Source organism: Rhinolophus hipposideros, assembly GCF_964194185.1.
Source record: "Rhinolophus hipposideros genome assembly, chromosome: 8".
NCBI lineage: Eukaryota > Metazoa > Chordata > Mammalia > Chiroptera > Rhinolophidae > Rhinolophus > Rhinolophus hipposideros.
In genome coordinates, this window is record NC_138054.1 from 63,416,117 (window position 1) to 63,434,903 (window position 18,787).

Below are 18,787 nucleotides of genomic sequence, written 5' to 3' on the forward strand. Positions count from 1 at the left end.
TTATCATCTAATTTTAACCATATTACCTCTATAAAGACCCTATCTCCAAATAAGGTCAAATTCTTATTGGGAATTAGGACTTTAATACACAATTCAACCTTTATTAACAGGTGTACCACTCTCATACCTTAAAACAAGGTACCTCTCTAGATGCTGATCTCTTCATAGCAAGAATCCACTAGAGTGGAAATCGTATGTATATAATTTACTTATGAAATTATGTATTTGAATACTTATACAAAGATAACACATACCAGGAATTATCATTTCCTAATTTATATTCTTACACTATTTTAAAATGCTTTTTTTTTTTTTATGAAACTAAGAATCTCAAAAGATGCAGTTCTCAAGTTAGAATCCCAACGTGATACTTTTGCTGTTTTAAAAAAGCTTCTCTGTGAGCTAACATGTAAAACTAGATACCCCCACTCGTTAGAACAATCAAGATGGCTCCAGCTTGACTTTTCCAAATTTGTATGTAGTAGTGGCTTTATTCTTTTAAATATGTTTGACCAGCTGGTGTTCTGTTTGGTTATAAGTTGTGTCTGTACTCTGCCAAATACCCTGATAACAACTGGAAAATGTGTCCAGCTTTTCTTTAAACATGATTTCCCCTTGTGACACTGCTCCCAAATGACTTTAGAGCCAGAGATTCTTTCAGCTCATATAACTAGGTTATATGTCAGATAAAATGAGGTTGGAAATGCAATTCCCAGGGACAACTGCAATGAAAACTCCACCCTGGAACCACCTATTATTTTCAGACATTCATGGATGTGAAGTTTTCCTCTTGAAATGGGAGAATGTGTGTGTTTTTTCAGTGATCTTAAGGCTCTAGCAAAAGGGATTTTTCATCTTTTTTTATTATCTTACATTTTTCAAAGTAATTAAAACATTGAAATATTTGAGTGGACAACTATATAATTCATAAAAAGATTGAATGAGAACTGTAACCTAATATGACATGAAAAAGACTTGTTAGGGATTTTCAAGCTGTTGATCCCGTAATTCCTATGAAATAAAGATTTCTAGAAATGAAAAATAATGTGAATAATAAATTACCATTGGTTGGAAACAAAGAGCTAAACAACAGAAGTAGAAAAAAGAGATGCAAAACAGCCTTTACAAGGCTTGTAGCCAACATGCTAACGTCATCGACACAGTAGTTTTATGTTTATTCCACTTTACCAGGTCTCTTGGGTCCTTTCTCTGGATAAATAACTTTAACTAGTAAAGTGATTACAAATGATAAAAAGGCCACTAAAGTGACTACGATCCTCAGCGCTTTGAACCAATTGGGGTAATGTGGCAAGAGAAAAAGTTCAACATGTAATGCTGTCCCCAAACCTATTATTACTGTTACTATAGCTTCACTGAGCCTTTCAGAAATAAGGAAGGCAAACCATGAAAACACAACAGGAGCTGTGCTATTAGCTAAATTGAGGAAGTCTGGTTTAGCTGGACTACCTTCTGACAGAGTAAAACCCCATCTGATCCCTCCCAAGAAAGATAGGAAACTGGCTCCATAAGCCATCTGAGTAAAAGCTAATATGGGGATATAACTCTTTGTCATTACCATGACCAGTGGTGGAGCAATGAAAGGGATTAGACCTGCCAGAATTATGTATAATGCTGGCTTCGGGCTGTCAGGCAAGTAAGTGATGGTTTTTGGTGGCCTGGATGGAAGTACTTCTTGCTTCTGCTTCTTAAAACTGCATGGGGAAGTATGATAGTATTGTGTCTTGCTCATATACACTGGAAATGATGAGAAAGGCCAAGGTCTCAGAAACAAAGGTGGAAAGTTCTGCTGGAGACATGTCTTAAGAGAAAGTGTTTCTATTCTGCTGGCTCCTAGTCCAACTGTGAAAGGGTACTTCAGCATCTATAGAGAAAATAGAACCAGAATACAAAAAACAGATTTAAAAAAAAAAATTACCAAATGTTTTAGTTAATCCCAATCTAGAACAATATAAAAACAAAGTGCTTTCTGTTAGCACATCGAACTTTACAGTAAGGTTGGACTATAGGGTGATGTTACTGCTGGCTAAGACTATTAAATGGCTATACAACATGTAAAAGAAACTACTGAATAGAAACCAGTCATGTTTTGGCCTACCACTAATCTTTTCCTGTGAAAGAAATTTCTCAGAGGAACAGGTAATGACTGGGACTTTAGTATTTGGCATTCTAAACTGCCCCTTCTATTTATAAATTGCAAAAGCAGCTGCATTAATTATTGTGGGGGAGGGAGGAATGCTATTGCATGTAAAGAAAAGCAATCTACCTTCCAATTTAGCTTTATGGACACCGCATACTTTTCATAGTTCCATGTCTCTGCCTAGAATTCTAGCTTACTACTTTTCTATCTAGGGAACTTGTCTTTCAAAATTCAGCTTGAAACTTTCTCCAATCTAATTTAATGCTCCTATAAGTAAGTACTCTATGCGTACTTCCGTTATACTTCTCACAGTAAATTAAAATTGTGTGTTTACTTATCTGAGTAGACACGAGAGCCAGAACCATTTATTTTTCTTTTGCCTTAAAAAAGAAATCCTTTCCTAGTGCATGGCCAAAGGAATAACCTTTCCTGCTAATACTGTGCTTTAATGAGCAGATTCCAGACTTCAACTAGTAAACAGATCATCAGTAACTCAAAGTGTTTGATGAAAGAAAAAATGAAACAGTTGCTTAAGAATCTTGGTAATTCTTCAAAATGCTAGGAATGATTCCATCTTGGGGCCTTTTTTTTCCTTTTGTCTAGAATGTTCTTTCCTGAGCTACCTCCATGGCCCATTCCATTACTTCCGACTGCCCTATTTATAAGTGCAATCCCAAGTCTATTGTTGACACTCCCTATCCTCTTTCCCTGCTTTATAGTTCTCCACAGCACTTAGCACTTGACATATTAAATATTTTACTTATTTGTATCCCTCCCCCTTTGAATACATGAGGATAAGGATATATGTATATTTTTTTCATTGCTATTGCCCAGCCAAGCCATGCCTGGCAAGTAGTGCTCAAATATTTGCTGAATAAACCAACCTTTGAAGATGCTCGAGAAAACTTCTGGATGAAATGAAGCATACTGGGCCCTAATGAAGTCTTGCTCACGAAGATGCCAGGCAGTTCTGATTAATGTATTTTTATAGCTAAGTGGAAAGGCTGAGTCAGAAGCATGTTGCTGTGTACAAAACAAAATGTCACTTAATTATTTTCATTTTATACATAATTTTTTAAAAGTAACTCATGAGAATTTCTTCTATATAGTTTCCTTTGAAAACAATTATTGTTTTAAAAAAAAACAGTAAATACTTTGCTTCTCTGAAAAGAAAAGAGTAATGCACAGAGAAGATCTGGATTTTACAGATAATGTCCATTTCCCAGCTGTGTGATCTTGGGGAAATTGTTTCCATGAAGTGCCAGTTTTCTCATTTTTAAAACTAAAAGTCATAGCCTCTCTATTCTCTTTCTTCCCCTTAGTTATCTATTTTTTGGCTTAGGAGTTTACAGCTCAAAATAATGATAGTAACAATACAATTTAGCTGTGAACTTTATATGCATTAACTCATTTAATACTCACAATACCTCATCAACTTGGTGCTGAGAAACTATAGGTGGTTAAGTTAGAGCACAGACTTGAAGTCAAACAATCTGAATTGGAATCCTGGCTCCATCACTTATTATGTGATTTTGGACGAGTTACTTAATCTTGCTATCAACAGTACACTCACCTTTGAAAATAAGGTTTATAATAACTACATAGAGTCGTAAAAATTAAATGAGTTAGTACATGTACAGAGCTGAGAACTGTCCCTGACACAGAGTAAACATTCAAAAAATGTTAGCTATTATTCCTTCCTTACACAAGAGAGAATGGTTACGAACCCTGCCTAACATAAGCAGCCAGAAAGTGGCTCAGTGAGAATATGAATCCAGATCTGTCCTACACGAGTACCATTCTTAACCAGGAGAATTGAGGGGTCTAAAAAATCCAAACCCCACAGTTGCCGCTTAAAATTTTAAATGAACTAATTTCTTGATCACATATCTTAGGGCTGGGTGGAAAAATCCTGTATGCCAGTCAATGTCTTCGTAAGTAAGTAGGGAGTTTATCAAGGGCCTCTGAGTAGATCTTAAATGACACCCACCACATACCTAGTGACTCCTAGACACATATCTGCAGGGCCCATACACCTTTGCTCAGAATCACCTGTGTAAGGGCCCTCCGCACCGTCCCACTTAAAATTGGCGCTCCTTCCACCTTCGGAATTCCCTATGCACTGTGACATGTGTCTTCCAACTCATCAGTATTAAAGCGAAATAGCCTAATTAAGGACAAAGACCCAAGGGTTAATCTGCTCAATTCAGGCGACATCGTTCAGTATTTCCACTACCCCAAAAGAAAAAGTTGCAAACTGCAAGCCTCAGGAACCTGAGGTAAGGGGGTGGAGTCTGGACGCAAGGATCCTCGGGAAACTGCCCAACAAAGCCCGCGGCCTCGATTTACTCCTAACCCTAAGTGCCCCACTTCCCAGCCTGGCACCTCCGGCAGCTACCCGGCTACTTACCTGCCAGCCTCGCGCCCGGAGAGGGGAAGCTAAGCTGCAAGAATATCCAGGTACCCATGAAAAGGCACTTCCGGCAAGTGGGGTTAGATAGTCCTCCCACTTCCTGACAATGGAAAAAAATGAGTCCGGGTGGGGACTTGACCAGCGTTAAGTGGTTCCCAGGCTGGGCTTTACTCTCCTAATTCTAGTGACAGTCGGTATTTGAAGGGTAATCCGAACGGTCCTTGCTTCTCTCTATTCCAGGTTTCTCAGCCAGCAGAATCTGCCCCGCAGAGTTCGGGAAGGTAGAGTGCAACCACTGTAAAAACTCAGAATGATGGTGGTGGGGGAAGGTTAGAGAGATTTGGAGTGTAGGCCAAGTGTGATTTGGCCAAATTGTCATCTCTGAAATTCCTATTTTGCATAACGATAGTGTTTCTAGGATAGAGGGGACACATCACTGGGCATTAGGATCCTGAACTAATACTGTTTAAGAAGTAAAAAAACCTTTCTACTTCCATTCTCATTGCTGGGACCTAGAAGCTTCATTTAAAAATGAAGAGCACAAGGGACAGGATTTTCACTTCCATGAAAAATGTGATAAGAGGCTTGGGCTTGTAGAGGGAGGGGGTCGTTAAGTTAGATCATTCCTTCTGCTCTAACTTGCATTTGTTGGCTATGTGACTTTGGGCAAGTCCGTTCTGTGGGCATCCATTTTAGTCTATCAAAGGAAACAGTACCAGGCAATTGGAGTGGCCTTCTGAAAACAACAAATAGGAAAACAAGGGGCTCACGTTGGCCAGTTCCTCTATTCCTCCGGATTCTAGGTAGCCTAGTTTCCTGGTTGCCGGCCATCATGTGGTTTAGCTACCCGTGCAGGAAGGGCTCACAGGGAATTTTTCGTAATAGTAACCACATCTAGTCGTGATATGCTTTCACTTTTATTTCCTTCTCTTTCATAGCAGCGCCAGTGTCCCTTCTCGTCGTGCGATACCCTGTAAGACTTTGGGTCGGAGAAGGGCTTCTCCGCCAAGGCACTGCGGCCCGAAATCCGTCCTGCTCTAGGCTGGGTGATTGACGCCAGGCGTCGGGCGGAACTACCACTCCCAGCGGGTAGCGCGTCGGGCTCAGTCGCGCAGTTCTCCAGAGCCCGGCCGTGTGGCCCGCTGGGGACTGGAGTCTTAACGACACGGACAGTCGAGGGAAGGTGAGGAGTCGGATAACATACGCTCCTGCGAAACCGGTATGCTAGTACTTGTAGAGGTAGTTTGGAGAAGGGTGCTTGCCCACAGGTGGGGTATGGGAGGGTGCAGCACGAAGGGACACGGAAAAGCGGGCCACACACTCATTAACACGCGTCCAGGCCCTAATGTTCGGCGGGGAGGTAGAAAGTGGACTACCAAACCCCGCTGGCCCCTGCTTGGAGCAGAGATCAAAGGAGCAGGGGGCAGGGCAGGGAATAACCGCCGTTCACGCGCCCGAGCGTTGGCGGCGTGGGGCGCAGGCAGGGTCATCCGCACAGGGCGCATGCGCGTGCGCCCCTGTGGGCGGTAGGAGTGGATGGGCGTGTGTGAAGTGGGGTCGGACTGTGGGAGGCCGGGCTGATCGTCGCTCCTCCCCCTCCACCCGCTCTGCCCCTCCTGGGCGGTGTGGGCCGGGCAGCCATTTTGGGAAGAGCTTTGTTATGGTTGTGGGCTCTCCGCCTCTGTGGGATCAGGAAGCTGGGGGCGCGCCCTCAGACGCCGCGTCTGGTCCCTAGCTGTAGCCCGGCCGCTGCCCGGTGAGTGGGAATTCCGGACAGCCGGGTAATAGGGGATCTAGGGTTTTCCCGGAGCGGGACTCCGCCCGGTGACTGACCGGCCGGCTATTAAAACAAGTTGACGGAGGCTCTCACACAGGTGGTTGGGTGTATGTCGGCTTGTGGAGGGGGAGCGGAGCCCACGAGTCTTGTGGTTCGCACCCGGCACCTAATTTCACGCGAAGTGCTTTGAGCGCGAGCGTTGCCGTGTCTCTGCCAGAGTGCTCCTACTTCAACTTTGGTCTGCGGGTCGAAACGCTCACCTGCGGCTCTCTGGCTCCTTTCCAGGCGTTTCGGCTTGTTGGTGGTTGAGTGACTTGGTTTACGGGTTTCTTTTTCTTTCCTTAAGTTAGAGCCAGCGGATTTTTTCCAATAAAGGAAAATCTAAGGAGGAAATAATCGTGTAAGTCAAATGTGGGGTATCTGAGGGGAAAAGGACTTTAACCCCCAACGTTCCGGTTCTCCTTGGTATCGAGGTGTTTTCGTTGATTTGGATTAAGTCTGTCCAGCACCTACCACCCCACCCCCCGAAAAAAAGCTGGTCGATCTTGAAATGTTATAACGAGGATTTTTTTTCCAGTTTTAAATCTACCTCCCACCCCCCCCAACCCCCGTGAAATTCAAAAGAAAGGCTGAATCTAAAATGGCTGTAGCTTGGGGAAGTGCCCTGAGCTTCGGTAACTTAAATACGTTAAGATGTCTTTAAATTTTTAGTTGTTTCTCCTAGCGGGACAATAACTGAATCTTTTGATCTTTTGGTCTTCTTGCAATAGATGTCTTGTCTTGAAGAGTCCTTGCTCTTGAAGACAAAGGTGAGGCTAAAGAAGTTTGCTTATTCCAAAAGTTTACATAAGAGTGGGTGCGGGGTTTGTTTGTTTGGTTTTAATTGCTTATAGTTTTTAAATTGTGCTGTGGTGTTAATTTTATCAGCCAACTTTGTGCTCCGAGGTGGGTTTGTCGTATTTGTTGAAATATTTGCTCTTGGATATTTATTGCTTAGGAAAAAAGCGGACTTAATGGTGGCTCATGTTTTAGTTTAGTAACCTAAGTCGCGTTCCTGTGTAAATGCCATCTAAAAGTAGTGATTGGTAGTCTTCAATAGACTTAGATTTGTGATTTGGTGGGCTGCTGGCCTTTTCTAAGGTCTTTTATGTGTACTACTTGAAAGGGAATCAGTGCTGTTAAGTTTGGGAGATTTAATAGAAGAGTAAGTTTAAGATAAGTGAAAACAAATTTTAGATGTAGAGTGTCTGTTGTGCGCTTTTAAACAAAAGGCTGTCTTTTTGTTTGCCTTTTCTTTTAACCATAAGATCCAGAAGTTTAGCCGAAAACAAAAAGAAAGGCATAGAGTGGAAACCAGAAACAGTTAACTTCAGTGTTTGGGAAGGTGCTTGAGTTTCAAGTTGCAGTCTGTCTAAAAGGTAAAATAATAAAATGCTAATTGTGAATGAGAACTTTGGGATTAACGCTAAAATAAACTGTCATCTTCCCTATGGAGTCAGTTTCAATTTACCTTCCTACATTCTTTCAACACCAAAGTTTATTTTTGTCAGTTCCCCTAGGATTTTTTTCTTCTTATTTTGGTGGTTTTACAAGAAAAGAAAACCATTTAAAGTGCTTTATAGAAATTACAAGTCAGTTTCTTTGTGTTTTGCCATCGTTGCCTACTGGACTAATAAACTTAGGTGAGACTTTAAATTTTTTTTCAAGGTACTCAAAAACGGTTTGTACATATTGATATAAATATTCTTTCAGTTAATTCTGGATAGTATCTTATCAGAGCTCTTGAAATTTGGGGTGGAAGTGTTAGTTTAGGAAGCCTTTTTATTTTGAATGAATTCAACCAGTTTTCTCCATCAGTGGCTGTTTAAAAGCTTGGCTGAGGAGGGCACATACAACCGTTTTAATAAGTATTGAATTATAAGAAATCTGGGGCACACTTCTGCTTATAATTCATTTTTAAATGAGCAGTTAAAGATAAAACACAATTCTGAATCAGACTTCGGCAGGTTGCATATCTTTGTTTTATGGTTAAGTTGTATACACTTAACAGTGATAACTCGATTGTGCCAGGGACTCATGGTTGCTCGAAGTGCTTTCTTTATATTTATTACTTTATTACTGCTATGAGGTAGATACTGTTTTATCCGCATTTTTTAATTGGGGAAAATAAGTCCAGAGACTCATCCAGCTAATAGGTAGCAGAGCCTGTATTCAACCTAAGCAATCTGTTTGTACGTCATTGTGCTTAACCATTATGGCTGCTGCCTTGAACCTTGGAAAATAAGGCTGTTGGAAAGATGAGAGACACAAAAAATTTTTAACGGCCCCGACTCAAAAAGTAGTTTATGGAAACGGTAAATTTTGGTGTGTGTATTTATTATTTTTCAAATAGATGGGAAAAAAATGTAGATGGTGCATAGATAACATGGTACCTCATAAATTACTATTAGTTCCATTGTCTATAATTTGATATGTGGTTGTGCTGAGACCTAGCTGCTCAAATCACTTGTAAATCAAACTCTGATTTTTATTTCTCACTGAAATCTGTCCCCCCAAAAACTGACTACAATCAAGCTTGAAAAATAGTTCAGTTAGCGGAACTGAACTTCTTTTGTTCAAAAGTATATCTTAACTCATAAGGTAAAATGTTGCTAATCTTACACAAATTGAATTTGTATAGGTGATTTCAAATATACTAGGCAAATATTTAAAGAATTCTCATAATTATTTTCCTTTTCTAAAGCAAATAGCCTTTACTTGATCTGTTGGGCAAATTATTTTTTGTTTTTCAGACAATACAGGTCAATCATTCTCATTTTCAGAAACACTAAAGGCTGTACAATGGTGCCACTTTCAGTGGGCTAGGGGCTAGGAATACCTAGATGACCATAAAACATTCCTGCCACCAAAGAACTTACTAGTAGTTCAACAAGTATGTGCAAAAATAACAACATAGAAAGCTATCTTTCTTTAAGGAGTTGGTTTTTTAACCTACTCATTAAATTTACCTTCCTTCCTTAATGATATTACTGCTTTGCCTTATATTAACCACCAGGATAAAGTTTTAGTACACTTTGAGAGCAGTAGGTCTATTTGTGTGGACTGTTTTGTTTTCAAAAAATCGAATTCATTTAAGGTTGGCTATACTTTGAATTTATATTGCAAACTCTTGTTTCTGCTGATTATAGGTTTAAATTTCATTATAGGAAAAATTTTCTGAATCATTGCTATCCTGGAAGTTTATAATTATGTCGAATATTTGGTTTGGGAGCTCTTTAGTTAGTTAATTAAAAGGTAGAGCTAGTCCAGTGTTCCTGATATGTGTTTATGAATTATTAGGTCTATTTTTTAATTACCCTGTTTTCCCGAAAAATAAGACCTAGCTGGACCATCAGCTCTAATGCATCTTGTGGAGCAAAAGTTAATATTAATGCCTGGTCTTATTTTACTATGAGACCGAGTCTTATATAGCATAAGACTGGGTCTTAATATTAACTTTTGCTCCACAAGATGCATTAGAGCTGATGGTCCGGCTAGGTCTTATTTTTGGGAAAACACGGTAGTCTTACCAAGTATGATGGGAATGGTAGTGGGAAGCATTTATTGTGGGCTTCATAAGCTAGAGGCTGTAATAGAATGCAATATATATACTCTCATTATTTTCTTTAAACACTTTAAAATATTGGATATTAGCCCTTCTATAAGTGAGTATACAGAAATTCCAAGAAGTTAAGTAATTTGCATAACATAAGGACAGATGGGGATTTTGGCAGCTTTATCTGATTCCAAAGTGCTGTTCCCAGCACATCAAGTAGAAAGATAGTATGGTATGGTAATTAAGGGCACCAACTTCATAGCTTGGGTTTGAATCTCAGCATTGCCACTTACAGCTTTATGACCTTGGGGGAGGTGTAGGTGAGGTTTCTGTACCTGTTTCTTCCTCTGTTGGATGGGGTCAATAGTTTCTTCTCATAGGTTTGTTGTAGTTAATAAGTGAAATATTTGTAGAGTTCTTAAAACACTGATAATAACAAACACTTCATAATTGGTAAATAAAATATATTAAATTTCTTTAATGACCATCTGATGGAGTGAAATTTAGTGAAATCTGAACAGATCGTTGCAAATGGAGTTTTTTTGTTTTGTTTTTCTTTCTTAGATATTACATTTCTGTTGATTTTTCTGGTTTATTGGAATCAGAATCCAGGTCCCACACACTGTAATTGACTGATGTTCTTTCAAGTATCTTAATTTGTATGTTTCTTCTGAGTTTTTTTTTCCTTGCACTTTGTTGAAGAAACCAGGTCATGTGTCATGCAGAGTTTCCCCACATTTCAGATTTTCCTGATTTCCTGTTAATTGGTAGTTGGATATAGAGGCTTGGATTGAGTTTTGATTGCGGGGGAGGGAGGAGTGCGTAGAAGACTAAACTTCATAGGTGATTCTGTGCTTTTGGGTTGTTTTTTTTGGTTCAGTGGTTCTCATCTGAATCTTTTTCTTGCAGTTTCTCTGTTGAACAGCATAGAGGTATTGTATGAGTTATTTGCCCTCCTTTCGTATGCTTGTAAAATGGAGATTTGGTTTGCTCCCAGGCCCCATTTAATATTAACTTTTCAGGTAGTTTGTTTTCTATCCTTTTTTCTTTTTAGTATATATTTATTGTGTTACAAAATTGAGCTAAGTATTCAGGGTTTGCAGTGTTTTTGTTTTCTGGTTTTGGTCACTAGTAAATAGTTTCTTCAGCCTATTTGGTCTGAAATTTTCTCTTGTCAAAACTGCATTTTCCCCCTATTGTTTATCCTCACTGCTTTCTACTGTTAAAAACATTTTATTCTTAACATTTACTGTGTATTCACTTTGGGCAGCACTTCTTCCCACCCCCACCACCCCCAGAGGAAAACATCCTGGCATTATTCTTAACACTTGATATATATTGTCATTTAATCATCAACTTGCTAACAGTCTCCAACTTACAGATAAGGATTTGAAGCAAAAAGGTGAAGTGACTTGCTCAAAGTAACAGTAAATGGCAGAGCCAGCTAGAATTAGCGTCTGTTCTTCTAACTTAAAAGTAATGTTTGGATGAGAAGCAAAGTTTATTCTTGAGATTTTTAGAAATGCTCGTAAGTAAAATGAACTTGAAGTAAGAATGTATGTCTTGTGATACAGTAGTCACTATTAAATCTTAATTATAAAAACTTTAGGTTTTTAAATGTGACAAATAGCCTGTTTACTTATATTCATAGGGAACTGGGGCCTTTTCAGGTCAGTGTAACTGCCAATATTTGATAAAAGTTATCACTACTGAATACATAACTTGTTTGTAGTGTGGTTGATATAGTGACTTTTGGAGCAAATGCTTTAAAAACATTTTTCCTGGTTCTGAAACCTTAGTTTCAGATATTTGTATAAATCTAATTCATTTAGTTATCTGAATCTTACAGCCAGAATTTAATCTGTCAGATTGCATTAAATAATGTACTTATGTATCATACTTCTCTTGTTTGGAACTGTTGATTTCTGTAAATTCTATTTCTATTAGTGAGATAGTGTTTAGGCATGGTTGCTGCAAGTGTTTGTGACCTTTGACTAAACATTGGAATGGACATTAACCTGAGAAAGGATTCATATATTAGTCTTTAAAAATTTTATACTTTGGGAAATTACTTTCAGGAAATGTTTTCTGTAGCAGTGAAGCAAAAGAAGGTACAATGATTAGTTTATTACTAAAGAAAAAGACTGAAAGGCTTCTTGTGTTGGACATTCTATTAAGTGGGCCTTTGTTGTTCCTTTTGTCTGTTTACCATTTTAACCACTTTTCTATATTGCCTTTTTTATGACTATTAGTAGGAAAGGAAACTGGAAAGGCTGTGTGCATGTAACTGTATGCATACACACATACACATATCTTATGCTTTCTGTCCTGGACTCCTGGTAGCTGTGCCGCTCAAATACACTTGACTGGGGACTTGGATTTGGAGTGAGAAATGCAAAGAAGCAAGGACAGTTCCAAATCCATTTCATTGTCTAGTGGGGCAGTTTCCTAAGAGACTCTTCCTGTGGTGTGACCTTGGCTGGTGGTTTTGACTAAGCTTTACTTGGTTTTTGTACCTTAGCCAAGAGCCAAGGAGGCTCTCATTCATTCTCTGAACTCCCAGTATCTGATAAATTTCTTTTCTGCTTAATCTACCTAAAGATGGTTTCTTTCAGCCAAGGACCTTGATTTGTAAAGTTGGCTAATATAGTTTGCTCTTTCTAGAAGATTTTGTTTGTTACTGTCTCTATTAAGGGTCTCCTAACCCATAAAGTGAAAAATTCCCATGGATGTCTTTTTTTTTTTTTTTTTTTTTTTTAAGATAATCTTAGACAGCAATTTTCTTTTTTGGGCCAACCCGGTGGCTCAGGTGGTTGGAGTGCTGTGGTCACGGGTTTGATTCGCACATGGGCCAGTGAGCTGCGTCCTCTACAGCTAAGATTGTGAACAACAGCTTTCCCTGGAGCTGGGCTGCCGTGAGCAGCTGGGGGTTGGCGTGAGCTGCCGTGGGCTGCTGTGTGCCGCCATGGGCTGCTGTGTGCCGCCATGAGCTGCTGGCAGCCAGCTTGAGTGAAGCAGCCCACCAATGACTGACAACCGATTGCCTTGGGGCGGGAAGGTGGGGGGACGCAAGGCTCATAACACCAGCATGGGCCAGGGATCTGTGTACTACACAACTAGACTGGGAAACAACGGCCTAACCGGAAAGGGGGAAGGGGAGGCGGGAGAAAGGGGGGAGGGAAATTTTCCTTTTTAATCCACTTCCAGTTCTTAAAAGCAGTAGTTCTCAACCTTTTAAAGTTTATGTGGGGAAAGGCCTGGGCACCGTTAATTTATTAAAGATATCTACATGATTCTGTCTTTTAATAAGTCTTGTATTATTACAAAAGTAGTATATGTGCTGGGTAGAATATTAGGATATAGATATCAAAAATAAAAACTCGACATTCCCATCATCTGGAAATTGCTGTTAACAACTTTTGGTGCATTTTTTTCCAGATCTTTCTCTAAGTGCATATATGTGTCTTAACTTTTATTTATTTTTTAAAATTCTTTTATTTATTTTTATTTTGGGGGAAGAGGAACAGGACTTTATTGGGGAACAGTGTGTACTTCCAGGACTTTTTCCAAGTCAAGTCGTTGTCCTTTCAGTCTTAGTTGTGGAGGGCGCACCTGCAGGTCCAGTTGCCATTGTTAGTTGCAGGGGACGCAGCCCACCATCCCTTGTGGGAGTCCAACCGGCAACCTTGTGGTTGAGAGCCCGCACTCCAACCAACTGAGCCATCTGGCACTGCCCATGTGGGAATCGAACCGGTAGCCTTCGGCATTAGGAGCACAGAGCTCCAACCGCCTGAGCCACCCTGCCGGCCCCAACTTTTATTTTACTAAATGGGTCAACTTGCAGACTTCCTTTGTAGTCAATAATGCCCACTTTCCATGTGAGTAAACGTTCATTTTCTCTAATATCCAGGTGCTACTCAAATTTCCCCAGTTGATCCAAAATATGTTCATTACAGCTAGCTATCCAAGCTAGTATCTGATCCCAGGACCTTGTTGCATATAACACTTTAATTTCCTTATGTCTCTTTAATCTAGCAAAGTCTTTATTTTTCAGTGACTTTGAGATTACACTAGTTGTCCTGAGAATAGTTTTATATAGCATTCTTATAATCTCATTTAGTTTCTTTCATTTCTGTATTTTTCTCTACACTTTACAGCTAAAGCTTACTGGATTCACATCTAAACATTTTTGGCTAGAATGCATTATAGCTATGTCTCATTTTGCATAGTATCATAAAACATACCTGGTTGACTTACTTTTGTAATGCTAATGTTGATATTTAGATTAATAGTAAGTCTTTCTGCCTTGCAACAATAAACTAATTTGTATGATGTTACTTTGCACTGAGTTCCCAATCCCTTATCAATCATTGGCCTAATTCTTTAAAACAGCATTGAGATATAATTTACATAATATAAAATTTATCCATTTTAAATGTTCGATTCAATTTTTTTTTTTGTATATTCACAGACTTGTGCAACCATTGCCACTATGTAATTTTAGAACATTTTTGTCACTCCGAAAAGAAACCCCATAACCTTTCACCTCCCCGGCCCTATGCAACCACTAAACTACTTTCAGTCGTAGATTTGCCTATTTTGGACAATTTATATAAATAGAATTATAAAGTATGTGATCTTTTTTGTGTCTGGCTTCCTTCACTTAGCATAATGTTTTTAAGGTTTATCCATGTTGTAGTATGTATCGGTATTTCATTTGTTTTTAATTGCTGTATAATCTATTATTGGACATAACATATTCTGTTCATCCGTTCATGAGTTGATGAGCATTTGGGTTGTTGTCTCTTTGCAGCTATTATGAATAATGCTGCCATGAACATTCCTGTAAAAGTTATTGTGTGGATGTATGTTTACGTCTTTCTTGGATCTTTCTAGTAGTGTAATTACTGAGTCATATGGTAACTATGTTTAACTTTTTGAGAAACTGTTTTCCAAAGTGGCTGCACCATTACAGATTTCTATCAGCAGTTTACGATAATTTCAATTTCTCTACATCCTCAACAACACTTGGATCTGTCTTTTTTAGTATAATCATCCTGGTGAGTGTGAAATACTATCTCATTGTGGTTTTGATTTGCATTTCCCTCCTGACTAATGATGCTAAGCATCTTTTCCTGTGCATATTGGTCATTTGTGTATATGTATCTTCATTGGAGAAATGTCTGTTCAAATCCATTGCCCACTTTTTGATTGGTTTATTTGTCTTTTTGTTGAGATATAATAGTGTTTTATTTTACTGAGGTATAATGGACATACAATATTATATTAACTTTGGGTATACAACATAATTACAAATTACAGTGCTACCTCGGTTTTCGAACATCTCCTTTGACGAACATTTTGGTTTACGAACACTGTAAATTTTATGGATCTATGGTATCATTAGATAGTAAAATTCATGCTAAATTTGCAGTTTTAGGGGTTGATTTTAAAGGTCTGGAACGGATTAATCCATTTTGCATTTCAATGGGGAAACCGAGGTATCACTGTATTCTGTATTTTATATATTGTGAAATGATCACCACAGTAAGTCTAGTTAACACCATAGTATAATTTTTGTGTGTGATGAGAACTTTTAAGATCTACTCTCTTAGCAACTTTCAAATATGCAGTAAAGTAAAATTAACTATAGTCACCATGTTGCACATTACATCCCCGTGAGTAATTTGTTTTATAACTAGAAGTTTGTATCTTTTGATCCCCTTCACCCATTTCATCCCCCATCTCCTGCCTCCAGCAACCATGAATCTGCCAGTATCTGTGAGCTTGGTGTTTTTTTTAGATTCCACAAATAAAGGAGATCATAAAGTATTTGTCTGTCTGCTTGTTTCACTTTTAATCCGCTCAAGGTCCATTCATGTTGTCACAAATGGCAAGACTTTAGTCTTTTTTATGGCTAAACAGTACTCTGTTGTGTATGTATACCACATTTTCTTTACCCATTCATCTATCAATGGACACCTAGGTTGTTTCCATATCTTGTCTGTTGTACATAATACTACAGTGAACATGATGATCTATATAGCTTTTCAAATTAGTGTTTTTGTGTTCTTCAGATAAATACCCATAAGTGAAATTGCTGAATCATACAGTAGTTTTATTTTTAATTTTTTGAGGAATCGCCATACTGTTTTCCATATTGGCTGCACCAATTTAACATTCCCACCAACAGTGCACAAGGGTTCCCTTTTTTACACATCCTCACCAACACTTGTTATTCCTTGTCTTTGAAAATAGCCATTCTAACAGGTGTGAGGTAATATCTCATTCTCATTTTATTTTAGGTAAAAGTTCTTATGTACATGATGTGTAAATGTTTTCTCTCAGTTTTTGGGTTTTCTTTTCACTTTCTTGATGATGTCCTTTGGAAGACAACATTTTTAATATTGATGAAGTCTGGTTTATTCTCTAAACCTAAGATCATGAAGATTTACTCCTATGTTTACTTTTAGCTCATATCCCAGCCTTTGATCCACCTGGAGCTAATAGGTGTTGGTAGGTTTTTTGTTTGGGTTTTTTTTGCCAGTGGACATCCAGTTATACAGCATCATTTTCTGAAAAGAAAGACCATTTTCCCCCCATTGATGTATCTTGACCTCTTGTTGAAAATCTGTTGGCTATAATTATGTTTATTTCTGGACTCCTGATTCTGCTCCATTGATCTCTATGTCTGTCCTTACGTCAGTATACATTGAAGTCCTTTATATATTCCTCTTTGGTTGTATAGCCTGTGTCTTTCATCCTGAATTTGGTGTTGATAATTTTCTTGCATTTTTAAATAAATTTGTTTTATGTGACCATATTCCAAAACTATTTAATGTTATTCATTTTTAAATTGTATCATATAGTTTTTTATTTATACTTTTTTATTCTTTATGAGATTCTCCTATTTTGCTTATGTATATCGCTAACATAATTTCCTCCTGTGGAGTATTGTGCAGATATCCCACAATTTAGTCATTCTTGTATTGGGGGACATTTAGGTAATTTAGTTTTTTTGTCTACTATATATAATCCTGTAGCAGACATTCTTATATGTTTTGTTTTGTTTTGTTTTGTTTTCATGTACGATTAAGATTGCTGGGTCATAGAGGTTTGACGACTTCAACTTTATATTTGCCAAGCTGTTTTCTAAAGTGATTGTATGGGTTTACATTTCCACCAGCAGTATATGAGAATTCCTTGTTGCTTTTACATCTTTATCAATACTTGATAGTTTCAGAATTTGTTTTTTCCAGTTTGGCAGATGTGAAATAGTATCTCATGATTGACTCCAGTTTTAAAAGTGTGAATTTGTGAGTGAGTCAAGGTAATGTTTTCTGTAGTGCTTTATGTTATTTCAGAGTACTTGCATATCATACTCATCTCTAATGGGCAGGATAATGTGCTAACTATCCAGTTATGCTTTCTGACAGAAATTACTTTGTTGTCATTGCATTTGTACTAGAAATAATTTTTGTTGTTTATTAGACCCCATCATAAAATAGCTGGCTTCACTCGTCAATATTAATAACCATGGATTTAAGTATTTTCTTAAGTGTCTTATGTGCCCTTTTGGTTTATTCCTATTCAAATTTCATGTCCTTTAAGAATTCTTAGATAGGAAATAAACAAGTGGGACTACGTCAAACTAAAAAGTTTTTTCTTTTTTTTTTTTTTTTAGATTTTTTTTTTTATTGGGGAAGGGGAACAGGACTTTATTGGGGAATAGTGTGTACTTCCAGGATTTTTTTCCAAGTCAAGTTGTTGTCCTTTCAATCTTAGTTGTGGAGGGTGCGCTCAGCTCCAGGTCTAGTTGCCTTTGCTAGTTTCAGGGGCGCAGCCCAGGAGTCGAACCGGCAACCTTGTGGTTGAGAGGACATGCTCCAACCAACTGAGCCATCCGGGAGGCAGCTCAGTTCAAGGTGCCATGTTCAATCTTAGTTGCAGGGGGCAGAGCCCACCATCCATTGGGGGACTTGAGGAGTTGAACCAGCAACCTTGTGGTTGAGAGCCTTCTGGCCCATGTGGGAATCGAACCAGCAGCCTTCGGAGTTAGGAGCATGGAGCTCCAACTGCCTGAGCCACCTGGCCGGCCCTAAAAAGTTTTTTCACAGCAAGGGAAACCATCAACAAAACGAAAAGACATCCTACTGAATGGGAGAAGATATTTGCCAATGATATATATAATAAGGGGTTAATATCCAAATTTTATTTTTTAAAAAAAGGCTTATACAACTCAACACCAAAAAAAAAACAATCCAATTTAAAAATGGGCAGAGAGACTGAACAGACATTTCTCCAGAGAGGGCATACAGATGGCCAATAGATGTGAAAAGATGCTCAGGGTTACTAATCATTAGAGAAATGCAAATTAAAACCATACTGAGTTACCACCTCACTCCTGTAAGAATGACTATCATCAACAAACAACAAATGTTGGCGAGAATGTGGAGAAAAGAAACCCTGGTGCACTGTTGGTGTGATTGCAAATTGGTGCAGCTACTATGGAAAACAGTATGGAGGTTGTTCAAAAATTTAAAAATAGAACTACCTTATGACCCAGCAATTCCACTCCTGGATATTTATCCAAAGAAATCCAGAGCACTAATTTGAAAAAAATATATGCATCCCTATGTTCACAGCAGTGCTATTCACAATAGCCAAGATATGGAAATAACCAAAATGCCCATCAATAGACGATTGGATAAAGAAACTGTGGTACATTTATACAATGGAGTATTACTCTGCCATAAAAAAAGAATGAAATCTTACTATTTGCAACAACATGGATGAACCTAGAGGATATTATGCTAAGTGAAATAAGTCAGACTGAGAAAGACA

General features: G+C 38.5%; 2 protein-coding genes across 16 annotated transcripts in view; one reads left to right on the forward strand and one right to left on the reverse strand.

Moving 5' to 3' along the window:
- Positions 1 to 845: 845 nt before the first annotated feature.
- On the reverse strand, positions 846 to 4,687 carry TMEM69 (transmembrane protein 69). The gene is made up of 3 exons (XM_081055191.1): positions 4,569 to 4,687; positions 3,043 to 3,181; positions 846 to 1,882 (listed from the first exon to the last, which is right to left on the reverse strand). Exons 2-3 carry the CDS (start codon positions 3,082 to 3,084, stop codon positions 1,175 to 1,177), a joined length of 750 nt encoding a protein of 249 aa, XP_080911317.1. The 5' UTR covers positions 3,085 to 3,181; positions 4,569 to 4,687; the 3' UTR covers positions 846 to 1,174.
- The window catches only part of GPBP1L1 (GC-rich promoter binding protein 1 like 1), a 52,503-nt gene continuing 38,194 nt past the window's right edge, over positions 4,479 to 18,787 (forward strand). For 2 of the 15 annotated variants that reach the window (XM_081055178.1, XM_081055181.1), the window contains exon 1: positions 5,664 to 5,790. The gene's annotated coding sequence lies outside the window, so the exon portion shown is untranslated. Of the gene's footprint in view, positions 4,619 to 4,702; positions 4,853 to 5,509; positions 5,791 to 6,099; positions 6,353 to 6,967; positions 7,158 to 7,655; positions 7,767 to 18,787 lie in introns of those variants that run through there. The other 13 variants (XM_081055185.1, XM_081055183.1, XM_081055184.1 and 10 more) reach the window with 13 other exon arrangements.